Consider the following 27992-nt stretch of genomic DNA (forward strand, 5'->3'; position numbering starts at 1 on the left):
TTCTAACTCTCCTCCAACATCATGCAACAAAAGAGAGACACAGAGAGAGATTACAAAATGATGATGATGATGATATGATAATGATAATGATAATAATAATAATGATAATAATAATAATAACAACAACAACAACAAAGAGCTACTACTATACACAAGACTCAAAATATACATACAAAAATCCAGGGTAAAATTCCCAAGATGCCCCCCAAACATTGAACAACACCACAGAACATCTTCATCTAGATCTAACTCAGTACAAAAATGCACTGATCATAATAAAAAATGAAAAAATGAGCATTGGGAATTCCAATCCTTCCTCACGCTGGCCTGCACATAATATCATTTCACACAAACAACTCAGCCATTGCATCAAATGTAAGCCAACAAACAGGACAAATCAGATCAACAACAACGGACACAACACTTGATCATAGCCAAAAAAACAAAAAAAAAAAAAAACCGAGAAATGATTCAGCCATTGCATGTTGTATCATGTCGAAAATATAACCAAATACCATGAAAAATATGAGAAACAGGCCAAGAGCATGTTTTCACTATCCTAAAAAGACATACCGAACTCGTCGTAGATACTAGTCAGATCTCTAATAAGCAAATGTACATAGGATCCTTGAAGACTAATGCAAGTTTGATATGATTTGTAGAAAGATAAATATGAAATCAAGACCATTCCAGTTTGATTGCTAGACAAGATAAGCTTAACATGTTAGTGCCACAGCATAGATGGAGCTACCTTTAATCCTATCCTTCCCACCATCATGAATATATCAAAAGGAAATAGTTCACAAAGAAAAAGTCCGTAGAGTAATGGCACCCACCATGGTTTCTCTTAGTCTCTGTTGTTGGTAGAGCAGGCAATGACATCTCTGTGCAAGTATAATACAAACTTGTCGATTAATAAAACTCTCATTTCAAACTTTTAAGTGTAATAAGCAACAGAGCAAAAATTAGTCTCCTTTTTATCAATTACCGGGCGCACAAAGAGACAGTGTAGAAATTGAGGACGACGAAGGCCACGGTGCTGCAATGTTATCAGTCAAATCACAGGTAAAACTAAAGCCCGTGGAATTGTCAAATATCACATCTGAAGGCAGGCTCCGAAGAAGACATCCTAAATTTCGAAAAAGAACAAAGACAGAGAATTTCAACACATATACACATTATTTAGAGAGAGAGTATCAATCACTATAATAAAAAGAAAAAAAAGGTACAAATCAGGGAAGAATAGCAAACCTTGCTGTCCATAGGCTATATTTCAGATGCCACGCCGATGCACAAAATAAATCGGAATGTTAGATAAGATAGAAACAGCGACGATGAAGGAAAATTATATTAACAATGCAGCAAGTATCAATACCTTGAATGCTGAAATCTTTCAAGTCGACATCACACAGCTCATAAACATTTGTAATAACCCCACCTTTTCGCAACATGGACCCGAACATTGTTGCACAGATTATAGCTTGTTTGTTTGTAATTAACATTTGCTTTTGGATCCCAGCAATGTAAGTGTTCAATGAGCTGCAGCATGAGGGATTAGGAGCAGCAACATTGCGACAATCTTTAATTACTTCTGAGGGCTGCTCAAAATCCAAAGGACAAACTGTACAGAACATACACATTTCAAATAAGGCAAGGAATAGGAATACTTTAAGACAAGCACATTCTATAATTAGGAAAGGGGAAGAATATTATAAGAAAAATGGACAAACTGATATTCCAATAAATATGAACAAGCATCTAACCTTTGTTCACTTTGCAGGCAGATAATATTCGAAATGCAGCGTTGGCAGTATCGGAGGAGAGTTTCCTAGAAATATATGAATAGACAACTCTTTTACAATCATTTATTGAATCAATATGATTCGGTTCCCTTGCCAAGTTACTATTGGTATCCATAGAAAATTGCCTTCCAGAAATCTGAAGTGCAGCTTCCATGATAGCAGGCTGACATATCGGTCTACAACACTCCTTTAGAGGATCAACTGTATCGCATGCATCTAATAATTTGCTTACATTAACTGATTTTTCAAACGTTGCAACGTCTGTGACTGGACATGACCCACCAGTAAGATTTGAAGATTTGACCGAGCAAAGAGAAGGTATCGTCTGATTAGCTCCTCTGCTGGCTAAGATGCTAATGATATCTGAAAAACAATCATTAGCAACTGCCTCTTGCAAAACCAACCGATCAGAGGTTAAGCCATAGAAACCCTGGAAGATATGGAGCAGGCTACTTAGTTGTGGACAGCAAATAACATTTCCTACAAGTGCTGCCATGGGCTGAGAACAATCTGATGCTGTTTTGTCCATAACATTTGATATGACAGAGAAATTTACAGGGCATCTTCCAGTTAAAACTGGTTCATATCTGGTAGGAAAAGTTGGATACATTGGAGGCAAAGAATCATTGGGATAAGGGTATTGTGGGATAACTGCAGGTGATATCTCTATAGGATCAAAGACAACACTACTAGGTGACTGAGCCTGCTCTCTTGTGGACGAAACAAGACTATGCTGTACCAGAGTAGATAAGACAACTCCATCATGAAAACTGGATATCCAGACGACAAACAATAGTAATCGGTGGCACATATTACCTGAAATTAGGTAATAACCAGCATTCAGTATTTCATATGCCACTATCCCGAGGAATTACTTAAGCGTTAACAAGAGATGCCATCATGAAAAATTTAGATCATTTTGAACTACTTAAGAAATGACAATTAGATGTACTCCATTTTAGTACACTTGATCATTGCGTCTCCGCATCGAATAATATTCCAAAGATCAATGAAACAAATAGAAGTGCTTAATTATAATAACATAACAATAGAAAGAGAGTCCTCTAAAATATAGATTCAATGCTAGCTTAAAGATAAGGCCAGCCTTGGCAGGGAAAGCAGACCTACCATTCGGATAACTTACAGTACGAAAGCAGTCCATCATTCGATTAACCTCCAGGGGACATGATGTAAGCAAAATAATTCCCAATTGTAGTTTGCTGAGTTCGTGGAAAAATGCTCTATAGCATATTAAATATGCCAATACCACCTTCAAGCACAGGGTTCTAAATTTAGCAAGACACTAAATAAGATAAAGGCAACATAACTCATAGGAAAAGGAATCACTTCATTTTAGCATGCTTTAAAGCGAATAACAGCCATTATAAATTCACCTAATGCCATATTTTGCAGGATGATCACAAATACTATGCAATTCAATTGTCATATTTTCCAGATTCGAATAGCAATCTTTGTGCAGGAAACATTGAAGAACAATAACATGATTCCTTTTTTCTCTAAAGTCTGAACTGATCTTGTGGAGTTCAATATAAGAACCAAAATATTAAGATGGCATTACAAACATCCCATCAGAACAAAGGGATAACTTCTCTATGAAATTGCAAAATCTAATGGAGAAGACTACTTGAATTGCATTGTAAGTTGGAAGAGTAAAAGTGAAGCTCAAAAGATTGTTATCTTGAAGAAATGCCAAGTTTAATAAGTAACTATTCACATGCTACATGTCGAGTATAGACTGCAATACAGAACCAAAGTACACGAACTATGCAAGACCAAGCACACAAAAATTTAATGCAGGAAAGTCACAATTCAGAAACCCTAGACAATCAGAACCAACACATGAATCTCTCTCTCTCAATACACAAACCAGTTATATGGCAACCTTTTTAGAGCTCTAGCGAATCGGCGGCGTAAGCATCTTTAAATGGCTAATCCATGAAAAACAGGACTTGAACGCGAAAAATAATTCCAGAAAACAAAAAGACAGCTCAACCAAACAGGACAACAACCACACGGCACCAAAATCGAGCTTCACTAAAAAGAAGAAAAAGAGGAACTCATTACAACCTTTAACCTAGAAAAGAAAACAGAAAACAACTCAGTTCAAGGCAAACACACCTGAAGAAGAAGAACCCATTGAACAACTCCGTTTACCGTGCAATTAAACAAGCAGAAGCTTCGGAATCAACAGCCCGAGCACCCGGAAATGCTTTTGGGAGCCGATCGGCTAAGAGATTGAAGGGATGGGAGCTCCAAATCAGAAAAAATGGCGGGGGACGGAGTCCCGGAAAGAGCCGGGAGGAGAATTACCGGCTCCCTGTAGTTGTAAAAGCGAGAGTAGGTACAGGGGAGAGAGGGGAGTGGCAAAATGAATGCAAAAAGGCACAAACTTTACCTTTGTTGGACCCATTCGGATCCGGGTCAAGGGGAAATAGCGGGTTTGTTTGACCCATTCGGATCCAGGTCACCTGCAAATATCGGGTCTTATCCGGACTTTGTTGGATCCGAATCCAATGAGAATCTTTCCTCGTTGGGGAGTGGGTAAGAACGTTTGACCTTTGCAACATATCTTTATAGACTTTGCTTTCCAAATTTATTTGACTTTTTTTTTTTTTATATATATATGAAAACGTTAAAATTCCGTTAATACCCTTTTCTTTTTTTTTTTTTTTGCTAAAGTATACCGAGCATTAGCTCCTTGAGGCATTGAACTTTCATTGTCGATAATGAGCATCTCATAAGATAATAAGCTCGTTTTATAGTCACTCTCTTGATTATAAGAAGATTTGGGTTTACGGTCAAATGACAGGTAGAGAGGTTACCATCGGTTTAATCTAATCCACAACCAAACAGAAAGAAGGAGATCACAAAATGTCAACCACAAAACAAAACCAAATTTGAAACGAAATGCTTAATATAGAAGAGCTAAAGCATTATAAATAATTCCAAATTTGAAGCGCTCTTAATCCAAATTCATCTTGTACTTATTTTCGTGTCAATAATGGACATCTCGAAAGGAAGCATGCTCGTGTTTATTTGCATTCTCTTGATTAGTATCGACATGATCGAGATTAGCAATTTGGAAGCAAAAGGAACCAAATGTAGCCCGAAACATCTTGAAGAATGCAAAGAGGCAAAGCATGAAAAACCGCGAGGAATTAGTATCAAAGAGGATATTATTAAAGACATCCATAAAAAGATAGCCAAAGGAGCAAAGCCTCGTAATTGATAGTCATTGTTTATTTAAATTTTCAAAATAATAATGCAAAAAAAGTATTAAATTTACTCTTGTATCCCTTACGATATTGTCACGTTATTTACTCATCGCTTCTAAGAGTAGAGACTATCCTATAAACTAATACGAGTCATTTTACAAAAATTTCTAAGAGATCGACTAACATAGAATTGCTCATGCAACACACGTTTAATTATAAAGTTTTTATAATTTATCTTTTAAGCATTTCTTAGCTATTTTATATATAGGATCACTTTTATTCCGATGGGGTTACCGTTCATTCATGTACCTCAAACACTTCACCCACTAAAAGTTAATTTCTTTTTAGTTTTCAAATTTTAATTTAGGTTTTTTTTTTTTTTTAAGAATATGTCTCTATGAATTTAATTTTTAAAAATGAAAACAAAAATTAAAAATATCAAAAAAATTAAAATTAAAATAACTTTTACTTCAATACACATAATAATAAAGAAAAAATAAAAAAATTGATTGGTTAAATTTTTATAATAGTTATTTTCTTAAATTTTTAACTTGCTAGATCCTATTTAAAGAATTAAAAAAAAAAATTACTCCAAGAAATATAAATGAACAGTGACTTATATTTTAAAGTAGTAATAACTTAAAACTTTATGAGGAATTAAATCCTTATAAATTCTCCGTCACGTTCCTTGCAAAATTACATGGAGAATTTCGTTGAGTATAAAGTAGGAGACGGAGATAGAGAAGTCATCCTGATCTTCCTTGCCCAGTAGACATCTTTAACAATCTTAAACTAAATCATGGTTGTCAGTGTATTCATAGATAAGAAATTTGATTAAATTGTCAAAAAAATAAAAATAAATATATATATATTTATTTATTTATTTATTTTAGTCGAGGCAGATAATTCAAACCTAAATTTTGATAAGGCTATAAGGCTATAAGGATGATTCTTGGACTAAAAATATATCCAAAAAAATAGTATAAACTTGGTGTCCCAAAGAAGGGAAAGATCGTAGTTGAAAGTTTAGAAATTATTGTAAAAAATTTCAATTTTACCAATAATTTGCGACCTCCGGTCGGGGGTTGAGGAAAGATTAGGGGGGGCAAACGGAGCATGATTCTGTTGAGCGAACATGAAGAACACTGGCATTAACACTCTCGGCGGCGAAGATCGACAAACAAAAGACAATACGATCTCAGGCCTCGATTCCCGATTCAATCAGACCCTCAGAAATGTTCAAGGGTAACAATCTCAATTCCCCGTACTTCTTGTTTCCAAATCTCTGATCTCCCTCCCTTCCCATCGCCCTCTCTTTTCTGTCTCTCTTGCTTGAATCTTCATTCGATTTTGAAATCCAGTTGCCCAACTAAGATTTCGATCTCCAATTTCATTACGAATCGTTTTCTCGTATGCTATTTTCACATTTAATCGGTTAGCTCAATAATGTAAGCTTTTAATCTTCGGAGTCTCTGTTAGATTATTGAGGGAATCTTCATTGGCTCTGTAGATCTTTATATATGAGCTACGGCTTACATAGATGCGATCTGGCCTCCATGCCGTTTTACATTTGGATTCTGGGAAATGTGTGGGAGCACTACAGATGGAAATTTAAATTGCTACTCATTTCCTGTTTGTTTAACTATAATGTTGGGGCTTTTAATCCAGGAACTTTAGCAGACTGCCCAACTCTTGACACTTGTAGCTGGATAATCTAAACCAGATATCGACTAGTCTGAATTTTGATATTGTCAGAATTGGATAAAACTATCCTGTAACTTTCTAAATGCTTCAATTCCTCAAAAGTTACCTGGTGGAGTCTACCTTCTTATTCATTAAATGTTCTTAAGGCTATCACACTTGGTAGATGCCGCTAGTTGATCCCATAAATTCTTAATGACATCTAGAATCATCTCTGATGCAGGCTGCTGAAAGGCCGCAGTATTCCTGGAAAAGTATTGCTCACTAGAAGATCAGACGTGATCGACCCCTCGAGCGTATCAGAAAAATCATCAAATTATTTGAGGAGCTTGTCGCATAATGATATTGGTACAAGCAACCGCATTGCCAAATCTGAGGAGGTGAGACTGATTTGAAAATTTTCATGTTAGTTTGGATGTGAAGACACATTATAGTGAAACTCTCTCTTTCAATATAGGAAGATATTCAGATTATGAATAATAATACAATTGTTAGTAAGTCTAAATCTTCAACCTCCAACACCGAGGATCTTGCTAAAGAAGTCCAAAAGCCAATAATGGGTGCTAGAGCAACAGATTCTGCAAGGGTCCTGAAGTTCACAAAGTTGCTATCAGGAACAACAATCATATCAGGTATATATATGCGTATAGTTTTAAATAATCCTCCCCCATCATGAACTCAAATATTCCTATGCACAGTCAAAACTTGGTAAAGGAACACTAATGCATTGGGGTGCTTATATTCATTTGACTATGTAGACAAGTTGCGTGAGCTAGCTTGGAGTGGCGTTCCGCCATATATGCGCCCAAATATATGGAGACTTCTTTTGGTAAGTTGGATCTGATACTCATAATTTCTGATTGCTTGATGGAAAGCAGGATTTCTTCTTCCTCCTTTTCCCCCCTTGTTTTTCCAAGTGATAACTGGTATATGGTGCTAATTGTTAATATATATGCATGCATATTTTCTGACGAGGAAAATATTCCTTCTCAACGAGCTCTTTTTCCTTCAAATTGATCATTTTGATTATAAATTCCAACGACAGAAGGCTTGTGCCAGTAACTGTTTGGTATGGGTCTAGATCTCATATGACTAAGTTTTCTTGCGGGTGTGGCCAAGGGCTTGGATTGAATGTGGTAGAGATGGGCCTCATGCCTCATTCATTTAACCATCTGACTAGCTCTACCCCATGCCCTTCCATCGGGTGGGGAACAGAGTGGGATGTTGAGTTGAACTCGAGGTAGGCTTGCTTCCTCAATGCTTGCATAGCTAAAAAAATGAAAAATGACTCACAATGGAATGTTCTTCAACATATCTCCAAGAAAAGCTAGACTACATGTACGTCTCGACGACCATAAAACGGGACTGCGAGAAGGAACTATTCTTGTTTAGAATCCTCTAAAATCAAACAAGGTTCTTAAAAATCGTCTTATGGGCAGTGTTTTAGGTGCATATTCTTTAGATGCTGATTATGCATTTCTTTGGTCTAGCATCAGTGGATTTGCTCCTAGGATTATTTTTGTTCCTCCACTGAGCGCTTTGTTCTCCATTGTTTTATTTGGTTTCTTACATTTTTGTAGAGTTCTGTTCTTTTTTGGTCTGGTTGCTTGCGTTTTTCACTCTCTATGGGACATTGTTCTCTCAACATTTTCTTTCTTTGTGGTTACTTCTGTGAGTTATTACTATAAGTAAGCATTATTTATCAATTCCTTAAGATTTACAACGTCGATTATTTATCAATTTGACAGAGACTTCCCTAACTTGTCTGATAGAATCATTTAGCTGCTTGTCCAAAATTTAAAAATGCACTGACAACAGGGCTATGCACCACCTAATTCAGATAGAAAGGAGGGAGTTCTACGAAGAAAGAGGCTTGAATATCTTGACAGCGTTGCACAATTCTATGACATTCCTGATACTGAACGGTCTGACGATGAGATAAACATGCTCCGCCAGGTAATAATGCCTGCGAGTCAGTGCTGAATTTTATAAATTGTCCTCTCTAGTTCTACCAGTCCTTGAACCATGTGTTCCTTGTTAGATTGCTGTTGATTGCCCTAGAACCGTACCTGATGTTACTTTCTTTCAACAAGCACAAGTTCAGAAATCCTTGGAGCGTATTCTCTATACTTGGTAAGACATTTTTCATGAGAAACAAAAGAAATGGGTGAAACTGTATCCTCTGCGTTGCAATGTCACCGACTTGTACCAGAATCCATTTATTTATTTGTATCTCATTTACACAATTGTTTTCAAACCAGGGCTATTCGACATCCTGCGAGCGGATACGTTCAAGGAATAAATGATCTTGCTACTCCATTTTTAGTTGTCTTCTTGTCAGAATACTTAGAAGGTGGTGTTGAGAAATGGTCTATCTCCGATCTATCTCCTGACAAGATCACAAACATTGAGGCAGATTGCTACTGGTGTCTATCCAAATTACTTGATGGTATGCAAGATCATTATACGTTTGCACAACCGGGAATTCAGCGGCTTGTATTTAAGTTGAAGGAACTGGTTAGGAGGATTGATGGTAACCTCTCTTTCTGGACTCGACTCTTTTGTAGAAGCCATATGCTTGAATTTCCTTCAATTTATCTTCCTCACAGCCTAGAGAATCGGATATGACAAGCCATTTATTAACCAATCTTGTATGCTTAATTTGACCAGAACCTGTTTCAAGACACATGGAGGAGCAGGGTCTGGAGTTTCTTCAATTCGCTTTTAGGTGGTTCAACTGTCTTCTGATACGGGAGGTTTGCCAAGAACTTTGTATTCATAATGCTATAGCTTCTTCCAGTTACTTCTGTTGGAAATAGATTAAAATCAAATCACATTCTACAATTAAGATAATTCAATGTTGATGATATTGTTTTGTTCCATCAGATTCCTTTCCATCTTGTTACCCGGTTATGGGATACTTATCTTGCGGAAGGGGACTCATTGCCAGATTTCCTTGTCTACATATTTGCCAGTTTTCTGTTGACGGTAAGGATATCAATTTTGTTTTGATAATCCAATTCTAGAATGGAGCCTAGGTAAATGGTTTGAATGGTTTTCATTACTGAAGCATCACTGTAATGATCCAAAGATTCTGATGCCTCTGAGTAGCTCTTTGAAATGAAGGGCAATATCATATCATTTTCACCCACTTGAGTTTCTGTTCAAAGTATTTTGTGTCGATCTTGTTTCTGAATTAGCCTTTTCCCTTCGTTTCAGTGGTCTGAAGAGCTGCAGAAACTTGATTTCCAAGAATTGGTGATGTTTCTCCAGCATGTTCCAACTCAAAATTGGACCCATCAAGAACTTGAGATGGTGCTTTCAAGAGCATACATATGGCACAGTATGTTCAACAATTCACCCAGACACCTTGTTAGCTGAATGGGATTTGTTCTACACACTCATTCACGCTTGGAAAGTTGACCTATTTTTGCCTCCTTTTCTCTTCTTCCTCCAATGGGGTTTCTGCCCTGCTGCTCTGCTGCTCTGCTTGTGTATGAAAACTCTTCAAATCTTCTGCCATGCGTGTACCATCATCCCTCCCTTGTATCGTCTGTATTTCCCCAGCAATTATTCGTAGATTTCTGTATTTGGACAGAGCAAAGTAAAGTTAAACGTTTTTGTTCAGATATAAATGAAATTCTCCGTCAAGAAGTAGATAGGTGATTGATATTGATCCCCTCTCATACTCTCATCTTTTTTTAATGTTCAAATTTTTGTATGAATTTTTGGAAGCATAAATGCAAAAAGATAACGACAAAATTTAAATGATTTTCAAAACATGTCATAGACCAAGCTTAGATACTTCAAAAATATCCGAGCTGATGGAAACGAATTCAAATATAAAAGGATTTACCTTTCTGATATTTTCCCGAGCTGGTGGAGTGGTGGGTGGTGGGTGGGAAGCGAGAAGGATAATGGGAATATCAGCCTCAAAACGAGTCAAGAACTCACTTTCGAACTCCCCCGATTTCGACTCAGCCTGCGATTCCACTTTCTCCCACTGCCTTGACCTAACGCAGCACGCATACGCCGGCGTTTTCCCCTACCAACTCTGCACCGCCGCCGACCACCTCCACCGTCTCCTCACCACCGTCCGCCCTCATCCACTCATTTCCAAGTGGCTTCCCTCTCCCCCGACTCGGCTGCAGGTCGACTCAGCCCTGCAAGCCGTCAATCGCGGAGACGCGGGTCGTGAAGACGAAGAAACCCTAGGACCGATCCGCTTCAAGCATTGGGCGATCGAGCTATTCGCAGAGGCTGTAGTGAAGAATGTCAGCAAAGAAGTGATGTTTCGAGTTCCGGTCGGAATAGCAGGAATCGCGGGAATCGGCGCCGTGACTAGGTCGGGAAAGGACCTGGTTGGGAGTATGGTTGCAGTGTACGCGCTTGGCGTTGCGACTTCGATGTACCTTGGCTTGTCTGGATAGTAAACGGAGCGGTGGATGCAGTTTGTAAATAACTTGTTTTTGTTGAAGATTAATTATGAAATAAAACTATGCCCTCCTTCTATTTTAGTTTTTATATCTTTTTTAAATATTCTGAAATAACTTTTATATTATTTAAAATTGACACCAATTTTAAAATAACTATTTATTATTTTTTAAAATGATTTGTAGTTAATTTCTATTCAACTTTCTAAAACAATAGTAATAAAGTTAAGGTTTTCAAATATTTAATTTTAGTTTATGTTTATTTTAATAAATTTTGAAATTAAAATTAGTTTTTAAACAGATAGTTTAAAATAATAGCAATTTATGGTTTGTAATTAAATGTATTTTGATTTAAAATGTTAACAAAATTGGAAGTAAAATAGACGTATTTTAAAAATCATAATTTAGGGTTTTTATTGTTCCATATTCGTTCACTCCTCTGTCGTCGTCTCCCGTTTGTAAACCCTTTCTAAACCTTTGTAGCACTCGATTTCAAGTTGCAGACCTCAATTCAGGTATTTTGCTTAATTTCTCCTTCATCTTGCTTGAATATCTGTTCTTTGATTCCTTTTATTTTCTATTATCTCGATTAACTTCTTGACCACTAATAATGTCTCTCCATTTCGCTATTAGATGCGAACCTGTGAAATCTCCAACCAAGCCCTAACTCAGTCGGCAGTCTCCTCTTTTGAATTTTGTTTTTCGCGAATCTAATGCTTTCAGTTGTTGTTCTTTGCTGATTTTGTTCTGTTATTTGATGGCCATACTCTTATTATAACTCTGTTTGTTAACTTCCATTATCTCCCTGTTAATTTTTCTGGGTTGCATTAACCTTTGTGAAGCAGGGTTGCTGTTGTAAGGATGGTTGAGCTTCTCTTTGATGATATCTTTAAGATCGAGCGATTAAACCCAGATGGCAAAAAGTTTGATAAAGGTGCGTTTTTTCTGTAAAATAGTTGCTCTCCCTTTTGCATGCAGATTCTTCTTTTACCTCTTTGATGTGCATAAAAGTTGTGTGTAAATGTTTTAAGAACTTTTCAACACAGTTAAGCAAATGACATTGGTGTTTTCATAATCTGTCCAACAGTTACTCGAATAGAGGCAAAGAGCGAGAAGTTTGACATGTTCATGCATTTGGACATTAATACAGAAATATACAACTTGAAAGAAGGTGAGAAGTTTTCAATGGCACTGGCTCCAACTCTGAATCTTGATGGAACCCCTGACACAGGCTATTTTCTTCAGGTAACTTGTTCTTCCAGTGATTTATAGTCTGTAACAGGAAACTTCCAATCAATTAGGGAATATTGGGTTTCCATAGTTTTTGCATATGTCTATTCATTTTCATGACTGGTTATTGGTTGTTGTCTGACGGCTATATTTGTGTCTTCCTATGTTCAATTATTAGTTTGGTCTTACGCATTCTCGAGGCTTGAATTGTTATCATGTGTACAGGGCAATAGGAAGTCACTTGCTGACAGATATGAATATGTCATGCACGGGAAGCTGTTCAGAATATCAGAAAGTTCTGGGCATGTCGGTAAAGCGTACGTGTTATAACTTCCTGTAAACAATTTTGTTCTAATACTACAATTCTATTGCATGAGCCATGAAAGAAGCAAGAGCTTGACGTTCCTGCGCTTATATTTTATCTATGTTTGAGCAAGAATGTGTCGTAGCGCATCTTCTCCTGTCTGTGATGGCTACCATAAATGGCATTTATGGTGATTAATCCATTTTGGTTTCTTTTTCTGAACAGTCTACGAACGTAGATGATACATATTTTCCGGTTGAATCTTTATCTTGAATAGAGTATTTCATCTGAATCCAGGGAAATAGATGCTTCTTTTGGTGGGCTTCTGATGATGCTGAAGGGGGATCCCTCACATTGCAGCAAGTTTGAACTTGACCAGAGGCTGTTTCTTCTCATCAGGAAGGTGTGAAGCCCTGTCATTTGAATTGAACTCTGGTGACTTTACTATAAATTCTCCCGACATTGCCTGTCTCTCTAGAACATATAAGAACTGTGAACATGTAGAAATCTATGCACTCTCAGCGTCGAATTGAGATCTGTATTTGATGAAAGATTAGGCGTGTGTTCTTATCTTTTGAACGTTTTGATCATCGCTTCAATCTTGCCAATAATGTCATGAACCATGATCACAATATCACTCTCTTTTCCCATGCCTTTTGGTAGTTGAATTATCATAATCGAGTTCTTATTACACGCCTGAGGGAGAGCTAGGGATGGTCATTGTTGTGGTGCCTTCTTGAGGTTCGTGTGATTGACTAGTAGCACAAAGGTTTTTTATGTCAAAGAGAGAACTAAGAAAGATGGGGATCAAGCATGGAAGTTGTTTTGAGAATGTTGTGTAGGTTGTTGAGTTGGGTCAGTTGATGTCATCTTAGGCTTTGCTTTCAGTATGATGGCAGAGTTTGATATCAAATAACATCTTGAGCTATGCTCAAATTGATCCCGTTCTAAATTCTTACTAGAGATTTATATGTTTGCTGCCAATGACTAGCGTGAAAAGATGTCTTCTAATTTCTATTCTTAGCCCGATCTTCTTTACTGTTGTACATTTACTTTTGTATGCATACTCATACATGCAGAATATCATATATTCTTGTGCGGTTACGGTGCTCATTATGTTTCTTTCTAACATCTTTTGGTACAATCTCAATAAAATTATAGTATATATATGTCAATGTCGAAAAAATTTAGAAGACTGAACTCCCACTTGTGCTTATGCGTAAGCCTCTAGTTTTTTTACTCATCACAAAATCATATTTTTCTTCATTTTAATTGGATTTTTTTTTTATATAAAAATATATTAAACGGAAGTTAATGGAATTATATTTATAAAAAAAATAAAAAATTTGTGGGTCAAGGTAAAAGAAAAAAAAAATTGAAATCTTTATTTTTATTTTTATTACTCAATGTCACATCACATTTTAAGGAGCATATGGTATATAATTTAACTAACATGAGCATAATTTAAATGTAATAAGTTTATGTTTTCCACCTAAATGTCGTAATTATTTTTTTTAAAGAACTTCAAATGAAAAAGCATATTTTGAAAGAACTTCAAATGAAATCTGAACCTGACAAAAAAAAATCTAATTTAGTGAAGACTCGGTTGTTTTGGAGAAAAAATTTAAAAAGGGTAGAAGTGGTTGATTACATCAAAATTGATTGAATTAGAGGTTTTTAAAAAGATTAATTTTTAAAATTAAAAAAATGTATGATTTTCATCTGATAATTATTCATATTATAAATTTTCATTTAAAATTTGATTAATTCTCTTTAAATCGAGCTGGGGTTGAATTATTGGAATTGGGCAGGCTTGGCCGGTTGATGAGGCTGAGGTGGAACACAAGCGATCCCCTGTTATCTTCAATCTATCTCAACTCAACACAATTTCACCATTCCGATTCTTTTCTGCAACATTTTTGCTTGGGTTTCATCATTCATGGCTGCCCAAACCCACGTTTTTCCCGGATTAGCTTTGGCTTCAACTCCTTCTTCTTCATCCAAGCCTTCCACCCTCTGTGTTGCCGCGAAGCCCTTGAGGACGCCCTTCCTTAATGGCGGAGGTACGTTTCCCTTGCTCTTAGCTTACCGTTCTCCATTTTGTTCATTTTAATACCGGAGGTGTGATCCCCTGCTAAGTTTCATTTTATAATTATTCCTTAGGTCATATTTTACTTGATTGGTACACATTCCTTTAGTGGGGTTCCCTTTTTTGGATGCCTATGCATACTTCCTTTCTTTTTTTCTAGAGTTAGGTTTCTTCAAAATCTGTAATATTTAGTGGGAATGCTTGCGAGCTTGCGTAATTTTTTGTTTACTTTGTTGGAGTAAAATGGTTTCCGAGTAAGTGGAAATTAAGAATTTTCCTGGACCTTCTTTGGTGTGAGCACATCCTTGACCCCTTTGTGTCCATCAATTTGAGATTGGGATTACCTCCTGGCGTAGGCTTCTTACAACATTAGTCTAGGATCAATGAGCTGATTGGCTAATATGAGGCAACATTGTGCTATCTTATAATGAGTTAGGGGAACTTCTAGCTGGATATAGTTGATATAAGCAACTAATTTACTTAGAACTCAAATTAGAAGGCTTTTGATCACTTTAGAAACCAATTTCAAACCTCATGGTCCAACTAGAAATTGAACTCTATCCTCGGAGACTAAACAAAGAACTTAGAAACTTCAAGGACCAAGTAGAAATGTAAGTGTTAGTTTTGACAACCTTGGATCAAATAGAAACTAAGTTCAAGTATCAGGAACCAAAAGTATATTCTACCTTAAAATATTAATCAAATTCCACTTAGCTTTGTAATAGTTGTGTGCTTAATTACTCTAACAGGAAATGATAATTTTTCCTGCAGGGCACACCTTACAAATTACATGGATGAAGCCTTTACATTTTAATCGATCCCATGGTGGCAGACGTGGAGGTGCTCTTGGTGCTCATATGAACCTTTTTGATCGTTTTGCTAGGGTTGTAAAGGTAGTACTTTCAATTGTTTCATCAATTCGTTCAGTAATCTTTGGAATTCACGCACTTTGAGGATAACCACGACGCTTGCTTTCTCATGAGGTAGTCATATGCTAATGCACTTATAAGTTCGTTTGAGGATCCGGAGAAAATTCTGGAGCAGACAGTGCTTGAAATGAATGATGACTTGACAAAGATGCGTCAAGCCACTGCACAGGTAAGTTTCTGAATCTTGTATTTATCATTTTTCTCTACTTGGTTTACCTTAGGCATTGCTCTTTGCTTCTTAGTCCGCAATGCTGTGTCTCCATTTTCAACTTTCCTTCATAAATTATTCATATTTCAAAGGGAATTAGAAGATGCATGTTATTAGGAAAATTATACAAGGAGGCAAAATAATGAGGCATCTATTTCATTTGTTGACATGCATACTTAACCAATTAAAATTATGAAATGGACTTTTATTCTTGAAGGTACTAGCTTCTCAAAAGCGCTTGGAAAACAAGTATAAATCTTCACAGCAAGCTGCTGATGATTGGTAAAAATCTATAACCATTCTCCATGGTCTTAGTGAAGTGATAGGTATTCACCTTTCATTTCTAGTTTTAATATAGGTATCGAAAGGCGCAATTTGCTCTTCAAAAGGGAGACGATGATCTTGCTCGGGAAGCTTTAAAGAGGCGCAAATCATATGCTGTAAGTTAGAACAGATTCGTTGTCAGATCCGATTCCTATATTTCATAATAGACAAGAATGGTATTTACCAATTTGAAGAAACCTCTTAAATTCTTTTTGTCCAATATGGAACTATTTCGTGTTACTTTTTCTCCTATAGGTATGCTATTAGAAGCAATTTTAGGTTCGAAGTTTTAATTCTGTTTGGCAAGATTTATGATTTATTCTGACCGATGATCACTGTGTTCTACCGTCAGGATAACGCAAATGCTTTGAAAGCTCAACTTGATCAGCAGAAGAATGTTGTGGAAAATCTTGTTTCTAATACTCGGGTATGAAGTTCTAATGTATTGTCCGTTGACCATCACATGAAACATTTTCAATTATATTTTGTTAAATTCTTTTAAGGATACAGCCCAGATTCCCTTGCATTACATTCGTTGGCCATGTATAAATATTAACCGTAAGGGTAAACAAGTATGAGGAAATCCATCTTCTTGTTGGAGCTATGAAAGAATGCTGTAAAGAACAGTTAATGTTATCTCTGTAGTCTATAGATATTGAGAAAAATTAGTATTCTTCTTTTTTGTTGAGATAATGCAGATCCCTATTACATTCCTAGTGTGTAGCTAGAATTAGAAACTGGTAGACAAGTTTTCATATGATATATGCTCGAACGTTAGTATGATTCTAACTTTAAGCTTTTAAAACAAGGATAATTAAGCCTATAGAATTCAATTTTACCATTGAATCTTTTCTTTGTAGCTTTTAGAGAGCAAGATACAAGAGGCAAGGTCAAAGAAAGACACGCTGAAAGCGCGTGCTCAGTCTGCGAAGTTTGTGATTTAGTCAGATTGTTAAAAAAACTCTTTTTTCTCTAGTATCTTCCTTTACTGTTGATGATTGCTGATACCACCTTTCCATGGATTTAGGACTGCAACCAAAGTAAGTGAAATGTTGGGGAATGTTAACACAAGCAGTGCTCTTTCTGCTTTTGAGAAGATGGAGGAGAAAGGTAAGGAAATGAAATATTTTAGTCGAGCATAGACTTTCTTATCATCTAATATTACTTTATTTAAATATATTTTCGTTGTAGTTTTTTCATACTGTTGAGATTCTTGTCTATATGTTACTTATGGATAGATGATCTCCTTCTTGGCTTCTTCCTCGTTATGATTAATTATCTTCCTCAAAATCTTGGTAGTTTTGGCAATGGAGTCTCAAGCCGAAGCTCTTGGACAGTTAACTGCTGATGATCTTGAAGGAAAGGTAACAGTTCTCTGCTTTCCCTCCAAATCTATTTTGTGTTTGATTTTATTAACTGGTCTTTTGAACTTAAATTCAGAAACTAGAAAGTATCATTTCTCTTACCTGTCCCTTTTTAAGATTTTTGTAAAAGCTTCTTGAGTCTGAGTAAATCCTTCAAGAAGCTTATGAGGGATTTCCTTTATGAAGGAATGAGGAGAGAGGGTAGCATTTAGACAGAGTGGGAGGTGGTAATTGTTTCGTATTACAAAATACTGCAAGTGTACGTGCCAAGTTTTAATATAGTGATAAGAGTGTTCGAGTATCGTCCTCAAGAGTTTCCAATTGATACGTACATTTTAAAACACATGTGGCTGCACAGCTCTGTTTTATTTTGGCTTTCAGCTATATCCTATATTGTAGTTTGCTCTGCTGGAGGGCTCATCAGTTGACGACGAGCTTGCGGACTTGAAGAGAGAGCTATCTGGAAGCTCAAAGGTAAAATCACATTCCACTCTTTATATATACTTCTATATCTGACCGTGGCTCAATCTTCTGAAGGATGAAACTTAGAATAGGAACCCAATGGAGGTCTCGACTTTCGTAGATAAACTATATAACAAGATCGCCTTCCTCGAAAGTTTTCTTTCATTGATGCTTCTCTGCGCAGCTTCCTTATACTTAAAGTTTGATTTCTCCAAATGATCTTGAACTTCTTTATGGAGTAAGACAATCTGCTCAGCCATTTCACTAGCTTCCTGACTCAAATCAATAGCAAAAAGAAGATTAGCTTAGTCCGCATTTAAATGGGAAAGTTTAGTATGCATGTACAATTTCAAACATTCCTTCAGTATTTGAACCTAACAACGGGATCCCCTCTCTGTTTCTACAGAAAGGAGAACTTCCACCAGGAAGAACTGTTTCTGGCAGCGCATTGCCAGTTCGTGATGCCGAGATCGAGTCGGAACTCAATCTACTGAGGCAAAAGGCAAGAGAATTGTAGAGATGCCAAATCAGTATAACTCTAAATGTCCAAATTTTCATGCTAGTAACTGGCATCATTTCACATTAGAAATACAGTGTACAGGAAGAAAAGGTTCCAAACAGATCAACTTTGTATAGCAAAACGCCTACATGGGAGAGTACTTTTTGGATTGAGGTGCAATGGGTTATATATTGATGAATCTGTGGGGATCAAATGTTGTTTGTAAGTTAAATTGCACACAACTTTCTGAACATTGATCAAGTAACTTTTATTTGTATTTTTGGTGACAAGGTTTGGCCTCTCTTGGATTTCATATCAAATCTCTGAAGTCAAGAAATTATTTCAAACCACAATAAACCCGATCCTAATTTTCTAAAAACTATATTATGAATAGAGGAATGTACGGTGTTTGACTTTGTGTGTTATATAATCACTAAGACCGCGGTCCAATCGGAAATTTCAAGGAGTATGGAAAATTCAAATTCTAATTCTAATTCTAAAAAACAAAGCCAGAATTTTGGGGGTCAAATTCTTGTATTGGGTAGTTACAAACTCATCCAATTTTGTAGTCAAACTTTTGCATATAATGAGAAAAAATAGAAAATTAAGATGAGAAAAAAAGGAGTCAGTCAATTCAAATATTCAAACATTTAATTAAATTCAAACATGTTTTCTTTCTTTTTATATATTATGGTTTTATACATTCAAACTAAACTTTTTAAAGGGGAAAAAAGGAAATCAAAAGGCATAAATTTAAAGAATCCCCACAAAGAATTGTAAGGCTTGACCCATATTAATCTTTTACCTAGTTTAAAGGAATATTATTTGATATCCCTACCAAGAATTTTCAACAAATATAATAACTAATTAACAAATTTAAACATAAAAAAAATGTCTAATAGAATTTTGATTTAACATCTCATAAACGTCAAACATGAACGGGGTGATTTAAATGGGTTTTAAATCTTCCTCAACCCTACGAATTAAACTTGGGATGGGCATAAGCCTATGTTTTTTCTTTTGGACGGTATAATTAATTTTTTTAATCAAGAATACATCTATATTAGTTGAGTTACGCATCAGCATAAAGGTCCAATTAAAAAGTTTTAAAAAAATTCGGAACGTAACACGTTCAACTGTCTAATTAACATAATTTAACATTGACTGGGCACTAACTTTATTTGATAGTTTATTCAATCACCAACCAAAATTCAGTGGTTGACCATAGGAAAAGGCTTCATATAATAATAACGATGACAATCCTCCTTTTGGTTTGACAAAACTACCAAAGTCACCCAACGCAACGCAACACAACACACTACACAACAAAACAAGGCACAAAACCCATTGATTCACACCCAAACGGCATCAACATTCCACATTGATTCACACACAAACAGCATAAACTTTCCACATTGATCAACACATAAACAGCATCAACATTCAACAATAAGTAGCAGTTCTGTAACTTGAATCATCAAGTAAGAAGAAGAAAGTACCTGGAAATAGCCGATATGACATACACGAGCTTGAAGATCAATTGCAAGTAAAACGCCATAGCAAGAACAAGACCAAGTAAATGTCTTAACTCCTTGGTCAACACGTAAACTACTCTCTCTAATATCTCTTTTCCCACCAACAATGCCCATTTAAACACCAACCCTCCCACCTATTTCTATTTCCATTTCAATTTTCACCTATAAATACTTCAACGTCTCCAAACAAAATCATCAAACAACCATATATCAACTTCAATTTCTCTCACACATATCATCAAAAACCTTCCCTTCATCTCACTATCCACTTCTTTGAACTAAAACTTCTCTCAGACAAATCGTCGAACACCTTACCTTCATTCCAGATCCAACTTCAAGTCAAAGACCCCCAAAATGAATTTCGGGAAATTGGGTGTTGTTTTAATGATCCTCGTTGTTGCTGTGGCGTTTCTGAGCAATAGCCCCGCCGTTGACGCCGCCAGAATAGTGCCCGGAGACTTTGCGAGCGCCAATCACTTGGAGATGTACCCGTCGGCGTACGAGCATGCGAAGAATACGGTGTCGTGTTGGCTCGGCCGCTTGTCATCCGGCCCCAGCCCCAAAGGTCCCGGCCACTAATTTCTCCGCCGCCGACCGGCCGTCGTTCGCCGCACCAGAGCTTTGCTGAAGCTCATCTTCCTTTTCTCCCTCTGTTTTTTTTTTTTTTAAATTCATTTGATGTATTTTTTTATTATTTATAGTTAAGTGTCAAAAGACCAAAATGGTCAAAGGTTTTTTTATTTTAGCGACATTTAAGTATGAGGAATTCGGATATTTACGTCTTTAGATCTGAATTTTTCTATTTATTTGTAATGATATGATATTAATGAAAATAAAAGAAGACAAATATAATAAATTTGAAATAGGAATTTTATTTATTATTTGTCTTATATTAAATATAACGTTAGATCAATCAAATTTATTTAAATCACTATTCAAGTATGAGAAATTGGTTGATGTAAGTGTATGAATTAAATTTTAATACGGTGAACGTTTATTAAAATAAAATTGACGTTCTAACTCACTTAAATACCACAAAAAATTTAAATCCATCAGACTCGATAAATTGCCTACAAATTTAAAAATATCTGTAAAAAAATTGTTCTTTGAAGTTTTGGTTTGAGTTTTAGCAATGTTTGGAGGTGGGAAATTAAAATTTTAGGCTGCTGGTTGAGATATTAAGTTTCAATGTTAAATCCAAAGTGATTATATACAGGACGCATAATAAGTGTGGATTAAAAACTAATGATTTTTCTCCTTAGAGAAATCAACGAACCAGAATATGCTTGAAGGGCAGGCAAAGCCACGTAGCTGGGAAACGACCAAACAGGCTTTCATCACAATGGGGGGATAAGAGCCGAAAATGGAAACCGCCCAATTTCAGTCTGTGAAAGAAGATGTGTTGGAAAGTGCTTTGCCCACATCCGCCACTACCACTTCAATTCTCCATTGAACACAATCGGAGTGCTTGCCTACTCTAATCTGCTCATTTCTCAGCCGGTAAGTGATGATTGCTTCATGGGTTTTCATTCCCCATTTCGATTTCATCGTTTTCTTTGGATATTTGATATACTCTTTTCGTAGAATTGATATGGACGGTGTTGTTTTTGATATCACTGCTTGTCAGAGTGTAACCTAGAACCGTGGTGGGCGGAGAAGTGGATTTATTGTTCTGTGGTGTACCGTTTATGTGCTTTTAGTGTCTTTGGAGTTGCAATTCAGGAAGTCCTTAAGTGATTTGATTTTGGTTCTGAAATTCTTGGTCTCCGTTGAAGGTTTAATAGTTGTCTGCTTCCATTTCTGAGCTTGTGTGAGATTTTTGGTGAAATGTCACTATGTGGGTCTGTCTCTGCTCTGAACTTGAGGTGCCAAAAGGGCATCCCAAAATCAACATCAAGATGGTGTTCTCCATTTACTTGTGAGAAAAGCAATGCTTTAGCATTTTGGGGTAGTGAGTTTGTGGGCGAAGGTTTGAAAGTTTCTGCCAGACATGTTAATAGGAAACTGGCTAAGGGGATTCCATCTCTAAAGGTTCGTCATCGAAGACTATTTTGTTTCTCTTGAGGTCGTTGAATGGAATTAGTTATTGTTATCTTTTTCTTTCATGAACAGGTAGTTTGTGTGGATTACCCTAGACCACAGATTGATGATACTGTTAATTTCATTGAAGCAGCATCCTTATCTGCGAGTTTTCGTACTTCTAAACGTCCAAGTAAACCGTTGAAAATAGTGATTGCTGGTGCAGGTCAGGAACTCTGCTTGCCTAGCTTGACTGAACTTCTTATTGAAAACGAGATAGATGATACCGATTATCGAATGTGTTAGTTCGTTTCTCTATATTGGTTGGTATAATTATGCTTTTGAACTGTATAGGATTGGCTGGTTTATCGACAGCAAAATACTTGGCAGATGCTGGCCACATACCTGTTCTACTAGAAGCTCGAGACGTTTTAGGTGGGAAGGTATGCCTGCTGAAAACAATATTGTTTCCTGGTTGAGTTCCTTGTCTTGCTGTCATCTTAATGTCATATTCATTATTGACACTATAGTTATATTGTTCTAGGAATTTTGTATTCCATTTTAAATATAGTGAAGGATAAACTAGGGTATCTCGGACCGGAGCCCTTTCCGATGTAGCATCAAGGATAGTGAGTGCCCATCTATTGCACCAGAACTTCCAAGACAATAGGAATGAGTTCGATTATACCTTGAATTCTCATGAGCTCGTTCGGGAAAGTAGTGATAGGATGAGGAGGTTTGAGAGCTTGTTAGATTTAATGCTTCCTTGTGGGCATTAGTCATTTTGACTTGTTATAATTATGGTATTTCTTGTTCTTTTGGATTAAAGTATCTTTTTGTAGTTAGTTTTTGGTCTCCTTTTTCTTACTTTCAGGCTTGTTTCTTGTATTCTTTCATTTAGGTGTAGGATGTGGCTAAAGTAAGCCAAGGGTCGTATTAGAAGGTTACGTTTTTCGGCGTGGCAACATGAGAAATGTAACATCTTTGATCATCCATGCTGTTTTATGGGACTGTCGATTCAAACAAAGCGACATTCCATTATCTATGGCCAACCGTCTAGATTTTCACTTAACAGAACGACATATCTAGTTTTTTAGATAACAATTATCATATATAGGAGTGTAACGACCCAAGCCTACTACTAGCAGATATTGTCCTCTTTTGGCTTTCCCTTTTGGCCTTCCCCTCAAGGTTTTTAAAACGTGTCTGCTAGGGAGAAGTTTCCACATCCTTATAAAAAATGTTTCGTTCTCCTTTCCAACCGATGTGGGATCTTATAAGGAGTGTCAGTAGTAACACTGTTACTTCCTCCACCTCCTTGACGACTCCCTTAGTTGGCATTTTCATCACGGTTTCCCGGGATTTTCCTTTTTTTATATTTGTATGGTGACTCAAGTTTATATTTGAGGCAGTCCTACAAATTTTATTGTAAGCATAACACTTTTTGTGGAATCTTGATTTTTCCTATAATATTTGGTTCGCTCTTTCTAGGTAGCTGCTTGGAAAGATAACGATGGAGACTGGTACGAGACTGGCCTGCACATATTTTGTAAGTATTATCCCGATAATTTATGTTCCTCGTTCTTATACGACCAGTTGACGTTAGAAAGTTGGGATGCTAATTTCGGATCCTTTCTTTTTTCTTGCTGGAAAGTTGGGGCTTATCCCAATGTGCAGAACTTGTTCGGGGAACTTGGAATCAACGACCGGTTGCAGTGGAAGGAACATTCAATGATATTTGCTATGCCAAACAAGCCGGGGGAGTTCAGTCGATTCGATTTCCCTGAAGTACTTCCTGCACCCATAAATGGTAGGCATGTGCCAATGGTGCTGGTTGTATGCATTACTTAATGTGCTAAATCATCATTTGTTTCCTGTGTCTGGTCTCTTGAAATATTTGTGATGCAACCAATCCATGTTTCCTAAACTTTGAGAATTACTGGCAGGGATATGGGCCATTTTAAGGAACAATGAGATGCTTACGTGGCCGGAGAAAATTAAATTTGCGATCGGGCTCTTGCCAGCAATGCTTGGTGGGCAATCTTATGTTGAGGCTCAAGATAATTTAACTGTGCAAGAGTGGATGAGAAGTCGGGTATGATTCGAATGCTATAATCTTGTATTGAATCTCTGAGCAACATAGATTTTAAGACGAAAATCTTCTAGGTGTTACCATTGCGATGAAAATCTTCAAAAGAAGTATTAAATTGTGGTATCCTCCTTGTGCTCAATGTGTAACAACCCACCGCTAGCAGATATTGTCCTCTTTGGACTTTCCCTTTGGGGCTTCCCCTCAAGATTTTTAAAACGCGTGGAGAAGATTCCACACCCTTGTAAAGAATGCTTCGTTCTCTTTTCCAGCCGATATGAGATCTCACAATTCACCCCCCTTCGGGGCCAGCGTCCTCCCTGACACTCGTTCCCTTCTCCAATTGATGTGGGACCCTCCAATCTACCCCATTCAGGGCCCATCGTCCTCGCTGGCACTCGTTCTCTTCTCCAATCGATGTGGGACCCCTCAATCCACGCCCTTTGGGGTCCACTCGTTCCTTTCTCCGATCGATGTGGGACCCCCCAATCCACCCTTTGTGGGGCCTAGCGTCCTTGCTGGCACATAGCCTCATGTCCACCCTCTTCGGGGCTTAGCCTCCTCGTTGACACATCGCCCTGTGTCTTGCTCTGATACCATTTGTAACAGCCCCCCGCTAGTAGATATTGTCCTCTTTGTGCTTTCCCTTTCAGGCTTCCCTCCCTCAAGATTTTTAAAACACGTCTGTTAGGGAGAGGTTTCCTGACCCTTACAAAGAATGCTTCGTTCTCTTCTCCAACCGATGTGGGATCTCACATTAAGTTTTCATGGCTTGATTGCACATTATAGATTATGAGGAGGAGATCGTAAACAAGGATTCTTTCTCTGGATTCTATCCATAACGTTGATTTTACAGTGTGATAAATCACTAGTTTTGCTAAAACAATGCCTTCGTTGGCACTTACTTTTGCTGTTCTCTAGGGAGTACCTGATCGTGTAACAACTGAGGTGTTTATTGCTATGTCAAAGGCTCTAAATTTCATTAACCCCGATGAACTTTCTATGCAATGCATTTTGATTGCTCTGAATCGATTTCTTCAGGTATGATTATTTCTTTGAACAATAAGATTATTGAATCTATTTCATTGGTGTAAATGTTCACACCATTACAAAGTTTATAGCATTCCTTTGTACTACTGACCCTCTCTAATTCTCATACATGTAATTCCTTTAGGAAAAGCATGGCTCTAAGATGGCTTTCTTGGATGGAAATCCACCCGAGAGACTTTGCGAGCCAATTGTTGAGCATATTCGATCATTGGGTGGCGAAGTGCGACTTAATTCAAGGATACAAAAAATCGAGTTAAACAATGATGGAACAGTGAAAAAGTTCTTGTTAAGCGATGGGAATGTAATTGAAGGAGATGCTTATGTCTTTGCCACTCCTGGTGAGTAGCATACTTATTGGTAATATCTTATATTCTTGAACTTCAATTAAATATATATCCATCTGTTCAAGCAGTTGATATCTTCAAGCTTCTTTTGCCTAATGACTGGAAAAAGATTACATACTTCAAAAAGCTGGAAAAATTGGTTGGAGTTCCAGTTATCAATGTCCATATATGGTAATAGTACCCTCCATCTCTCTGAGATTCATTCATATCTCAATAACTATGTAATAAAATGTGTGTGGTTTTCTATTATCAGTAATACGGTGATATTACTTCTGTTTGCAGGTTTGACAGGAAACTGAAGAACACATATGATCACTTACTTTTTAGCAGGTGCTTTCTTTATTCGTGTTAGCTTGTTCTGTTTTAGAGGATAGCACTGTTTTTGTATTGCATAATGCACTGTTCTTGGGCAAACTATAACCCCTTCCCCTGAAAGCGAAAGAAAGATCGATTAAACCAATACGCTAGTCCACAAGCATGTTAAACTTAATATCTTGGGTGGTAAGATTACATGAAAAGAGATGCTTGTATTGGTTTTGGTGTGAGATCCTATATCGGTTGGAGAGGGGATCGAAGCATTTTTTATAAGGATGTGGAAACCTCTCCCTAACAGACGCGTTTTAAAACCGTGAAGTTGACAGCGATAAGTAACGAGCCAAAGCGGACAATATATGCTTGCGGTGGGCTTGGGCTGTTACAAATGGTATTAGAGCCAGACACCGAGCGGTGTGCCAGCGGGGACACTAGGCCCCCAAGAGGAGGTGGATTGTGAGATCCTACATCGGTTGGAGAGGGTAACAAAGTATTCCTTATAAGAATGTGGAAACTTCTCCCTAACAAACCTGTTTTGAAATCGTGAGGCGTGATACGTAACGAGCCAAACCAGATAATATTTGCTAGCGGTGGGCTTGGACTGTTACAAATGGTATCAGAGCCACTGAGCGGTGTGCCAGCAAGGACGCTAGGCCTCCAAGAGGAGGTGGATTGTGAGATCGCACATCTGTTGAAGAGGAGAATAAAGCATTTCTTATAAGGATGTGGAAGCCTCTCCGTAACAGACGCAATACATAACGAGCTAAAGCGGATTAATATCTACTAGCAGTGGGCTTGGGCCGTTACATTTACCCTCGACACTAAGTATTTTGTATTTCTTTACCTGAATGCAGGAGTCCGCTTCTTAGTGTTTATGCTGACATGTCAGTCACATGCAAGGTATATTTTAGAGCTTTCAATATCCTCGTCACTGGTCGTTTAGTATCCCGACCAGCTGTGATATTGTCAAATGTTTTGTTAATACAGGAATATTACAATCCGAACCAGTCCATGTTGGAACTAGTCTTTGCACCTGCAGAAGAGTGGATTTCCCGGAGTGACTCAGAAATTATTGATGCCACAATGGTGGAACTAGCTAAACTATTTCCTGATGAAATTTCAGCTGATCAGAGCAGAGCTAAGATAGTAAAGTACCACGTCGTTAAAACGCCAAGGTAAACGTGGAATCGTTAACCGAGAGTCTGCTCGCTCGTTTCTAGAATAATTGGCATACATATAAATTGTTGTACTGTTTGTACTGTACAGTTTTTGATTGACAGCCTAATTTGATATTGGTTATAGGTCCGTTTATAAGACGGTGCCCGACTGTGAACCGTGTCGCCCCTTACAACGATCTCCTATTGAGGGATTTTATTTAGCTGGCGACTACACGAAACAGAAGTATTTAGCTTCTATGGAAGGTGCTGTTCTTTCAGGAAAGCTTTGTGCACAGGCTATTGTGAAGGTAATTTGGCTGCCTCTTGTATCCTTTCCCTAGATAGTATTTTCCAGCAATGGTGGAGATGCATCTACAGGTGTATCTTTCATTAATATCATTAAAGGGAAGAAATAAATATCGATGATATGCGTTCATATCGATGTCGTGTATTCCATATTGCAGGATTATGAAATGCTAGTTGCTCGAGAGCAACGACGAGTCGCCGAGGCTGGTGTTCGTTGACTAGAACGTAAAAAGATAAAAAGTACCTTCACATGATATTTCAACCATGAAGACATGATTCTCCAATGCTACAAAATTGTAATGTCAAATGTTGGATATAATTTTGATTACTCATTTATTTAATATTAAAAAATGTAAATATGAGAGTTTTCACATTTATTATATTTATTCACTAGCATATTATATATTCATGGATTGAGTCGTATAAGCCCCCCCATAGAGATTGACCTTAGCTCTCTAGAAAGGGCCTTAGGGGGTCAACCTTGGCCATGGAGGGCCGATCTTACTAGCCCTCCAAGAGGGTCGATCCCAATATCGGTAAGCAACCCCGCTAGTCCTCCAAGAGGGTTGATCCTTTAGGGGGCGACCTTGGCCATAAAA

At 37.2% G+C, this 27992-nt stretch overlaps 7 protein-coding genes across 9 annotated transcripts; 5 read left to right on the plus strand and 2 right to left on the minus strand.

Annotated features, from left to right (window-relative positions):
- Positions 1-86: 86 nt before the first annotated feature.
- LOC111470888 (uncharacterized GPI-anchored protein At1g61900-like) lies at positions 87-4190 on the minus strand. 2 transcript variants are annotated; one of them, XM_023116544.1, is made up of 8 exons: positions 3942-4190; positions 2931-3072; positions 1764-2618; positions 1376-1621; positions 1252-1266; positions 989-1129; positions 837-884; positions 87-327 (listed from the first exon to the last, which is right to left on the minus strand). In XM_023116544.1, exons 2-8 carry the CDS (start codon positions 2965-2967, stop codon positions 251-253), a joined length of 1419 nt encoding a protein of 472 aa, XP_022972312.1. In that variant the 5' UTR covers positions 2968-3072; positions 3942-4190; the 3' UTR covers positions 87-250. The 2 variants fall into 2 exon arrangements, with proteins under 2 accessions (XP_022972312.1, XP_022972313.1); XM_023116545.1 differs by having other exon boundaries at positions 2931-3088.
- A 1852-nt stretch (positions 4191-6042) lies between these two features.
- LOC111470750 (GTPase-activating protein GYP1-like) lies at positions 6043-10413 on the plus strand. Its single transcript, XM_023116348.1, has 10 exons — positions 6043-6283; positions 6963-7119; positions 7197-7371; positions 7498-7568; positions 8558-8695; positions 8781-8872; positions 9001-9272; positions 9410-9495; positions 9626-9727; positions 9959-10413. Exons 1-10 carry the CDS (start codon positions 6174-6176, stop codon positions 10118-10120), a joined length of 1365 nt encoding a protein of 454 aa, XP_022972116.1. The 5' UTR covers positions 6043-6173; the 3' UTR covers positions 10121-10413.
- Positions 10414-10587: 174 nt separating this feature from the next.
- On the plus strand, positions 10588-11261 carry LOC111470752. Its single transcript, XM_023116349.1, has one exon. It carries the CDS (start codon positions 10657-10659, stop codon positions 11167-11169), a length of 513 nt encoding a protein of 170 aa, XP_022972117.1. The 5' UTR covers positions 10588-10656; the 3' UTR covers positions 11170-11261.
- Positions 11262-11554: 293 nt separating this feature from the next.
- Positions 11555-13356, plus strand: LOC111470753 (DNA-directed RNA polymerases II and V subunit 8A-like). Of its 2 annotated transcripts, none has more exons than XM_023116351.1 (5): positions 11555-11687; positions 12015-12106; positions 12260-12417; positions 12628-12719; positions 13004-13356. In XM_023116351.1, the coding sequence occupies exons 2-5, from the start codon at positions 12034-12036 to the stop codon at positions 13113-13115; spliced, it is 435 nt and encodes a 144-aa protein (XP_022972119.1). In that variant the 5' UTR covers positions 11555-11687; positions 12015-12033; the 3' UTR covers positions 13116-13356. The 2 variants fall into 2 exon arrangements, with proteins under 2 accessions (XP_022972119.1, XP_022972118.1); XM_023116350.1 differs by having other exon boundaries at positions 11557-11687; positions 12018-12106.
- A 1133-nt stretch (positions 13357-14489) lies between these two features.
- LOC111470819 (membrane-associated 30 kDa protein, chloroplastic-like) lies at positions 14490-18871 on the plus strand. The gene is made up of 11 exons (XM_023116460.1): positions 14490-14769; positions 15567-15688; positions 15783-15893; positions 16150-16214; positions 16291-16372; positions 16609-16683; positions 17117-17187; positions 17284-17366; positions 17556-17620; positions 18020-18094; positions 18489-18871. Exons 1-11 carry the CDS (start codon positions 14646-14648, stop codon positions 18597-18599), a joined length of 984 nt encoding a protein of 327 aa, XP_022972228.1. The 5' UTR covers positions 14490-14645; the 3' UTR covers positions 18600-18871.
- LOC111470820 lies at positions 18096-20470 on the minus strand. Its single transcript, XM_023116461.1, has 2 exons — positions 20081-20470; positions 18096-18354 (listed from the first exon to the last, which is right to left on the minus strand). The coding sequence occupies exons 1-2, from the start codon at positions 20228-20230 to the stop codon at positions 18166-18168; spliced, it is 339 nt and encodes a 112-aa protein (XP_022972229.1). The 5' UTR covers positions 20231-20470; the 3' UTR covers positions 18096-18165.
- A 962-nt stretch (positions 20471-21432) lies between these two features.
- On the plus strand, positions 21433-27712 carry LOC111470788 (phytoene dehydrogenase, chloroplastic/chromoplastic-like). Its single transcript, XM_023116407.1, has 16 exons — positions 21433-21616; positions 21744-21821; positions 21854-22147; positions 22229-22361; positions 22490-22578; positions 23627-23684; positions 23790-23945; positions 24082-24230; positions 25146-25265; positions 25399-25612; positions 25687-25789; positions 25901-25948; positions 26785-26830; positions 26918-27105; positions 27233-27395; positions 27552-27712. Exons 3-16 carry the CDS (start codon positions 21944-21946, stop codon positions 27609-27611), a joined length of 1731 nt encoding a protein of 576 aa, XP_022972175.1. The 5' UTR covers positions 21433-21616; positions 21744-21821; positions 21854-21943; the 3' UTR covers positions 27612-27712.
- The last annotated feature ends 280 nt before the right edge of the window (positions 27713-27992 follow it).

The sequence above is a fragment of the Cucurbita maxima genome, unplaced genomic scaffold, assembly GCF_002738345.1.
Source record: "Cucurbita maxima cultivar Rimu unplaced genomic scaffold, Cmax_1.0 Cma_Scf00047, whole genome shotgun sequence".
Lineage (NCBI taxonomy): Eukaryota > Viridiplantae > Streptophyta > Magnoliopsida > Cucurbitales > Cucurbitaceae > Cucurbita > Cucurbita maxima.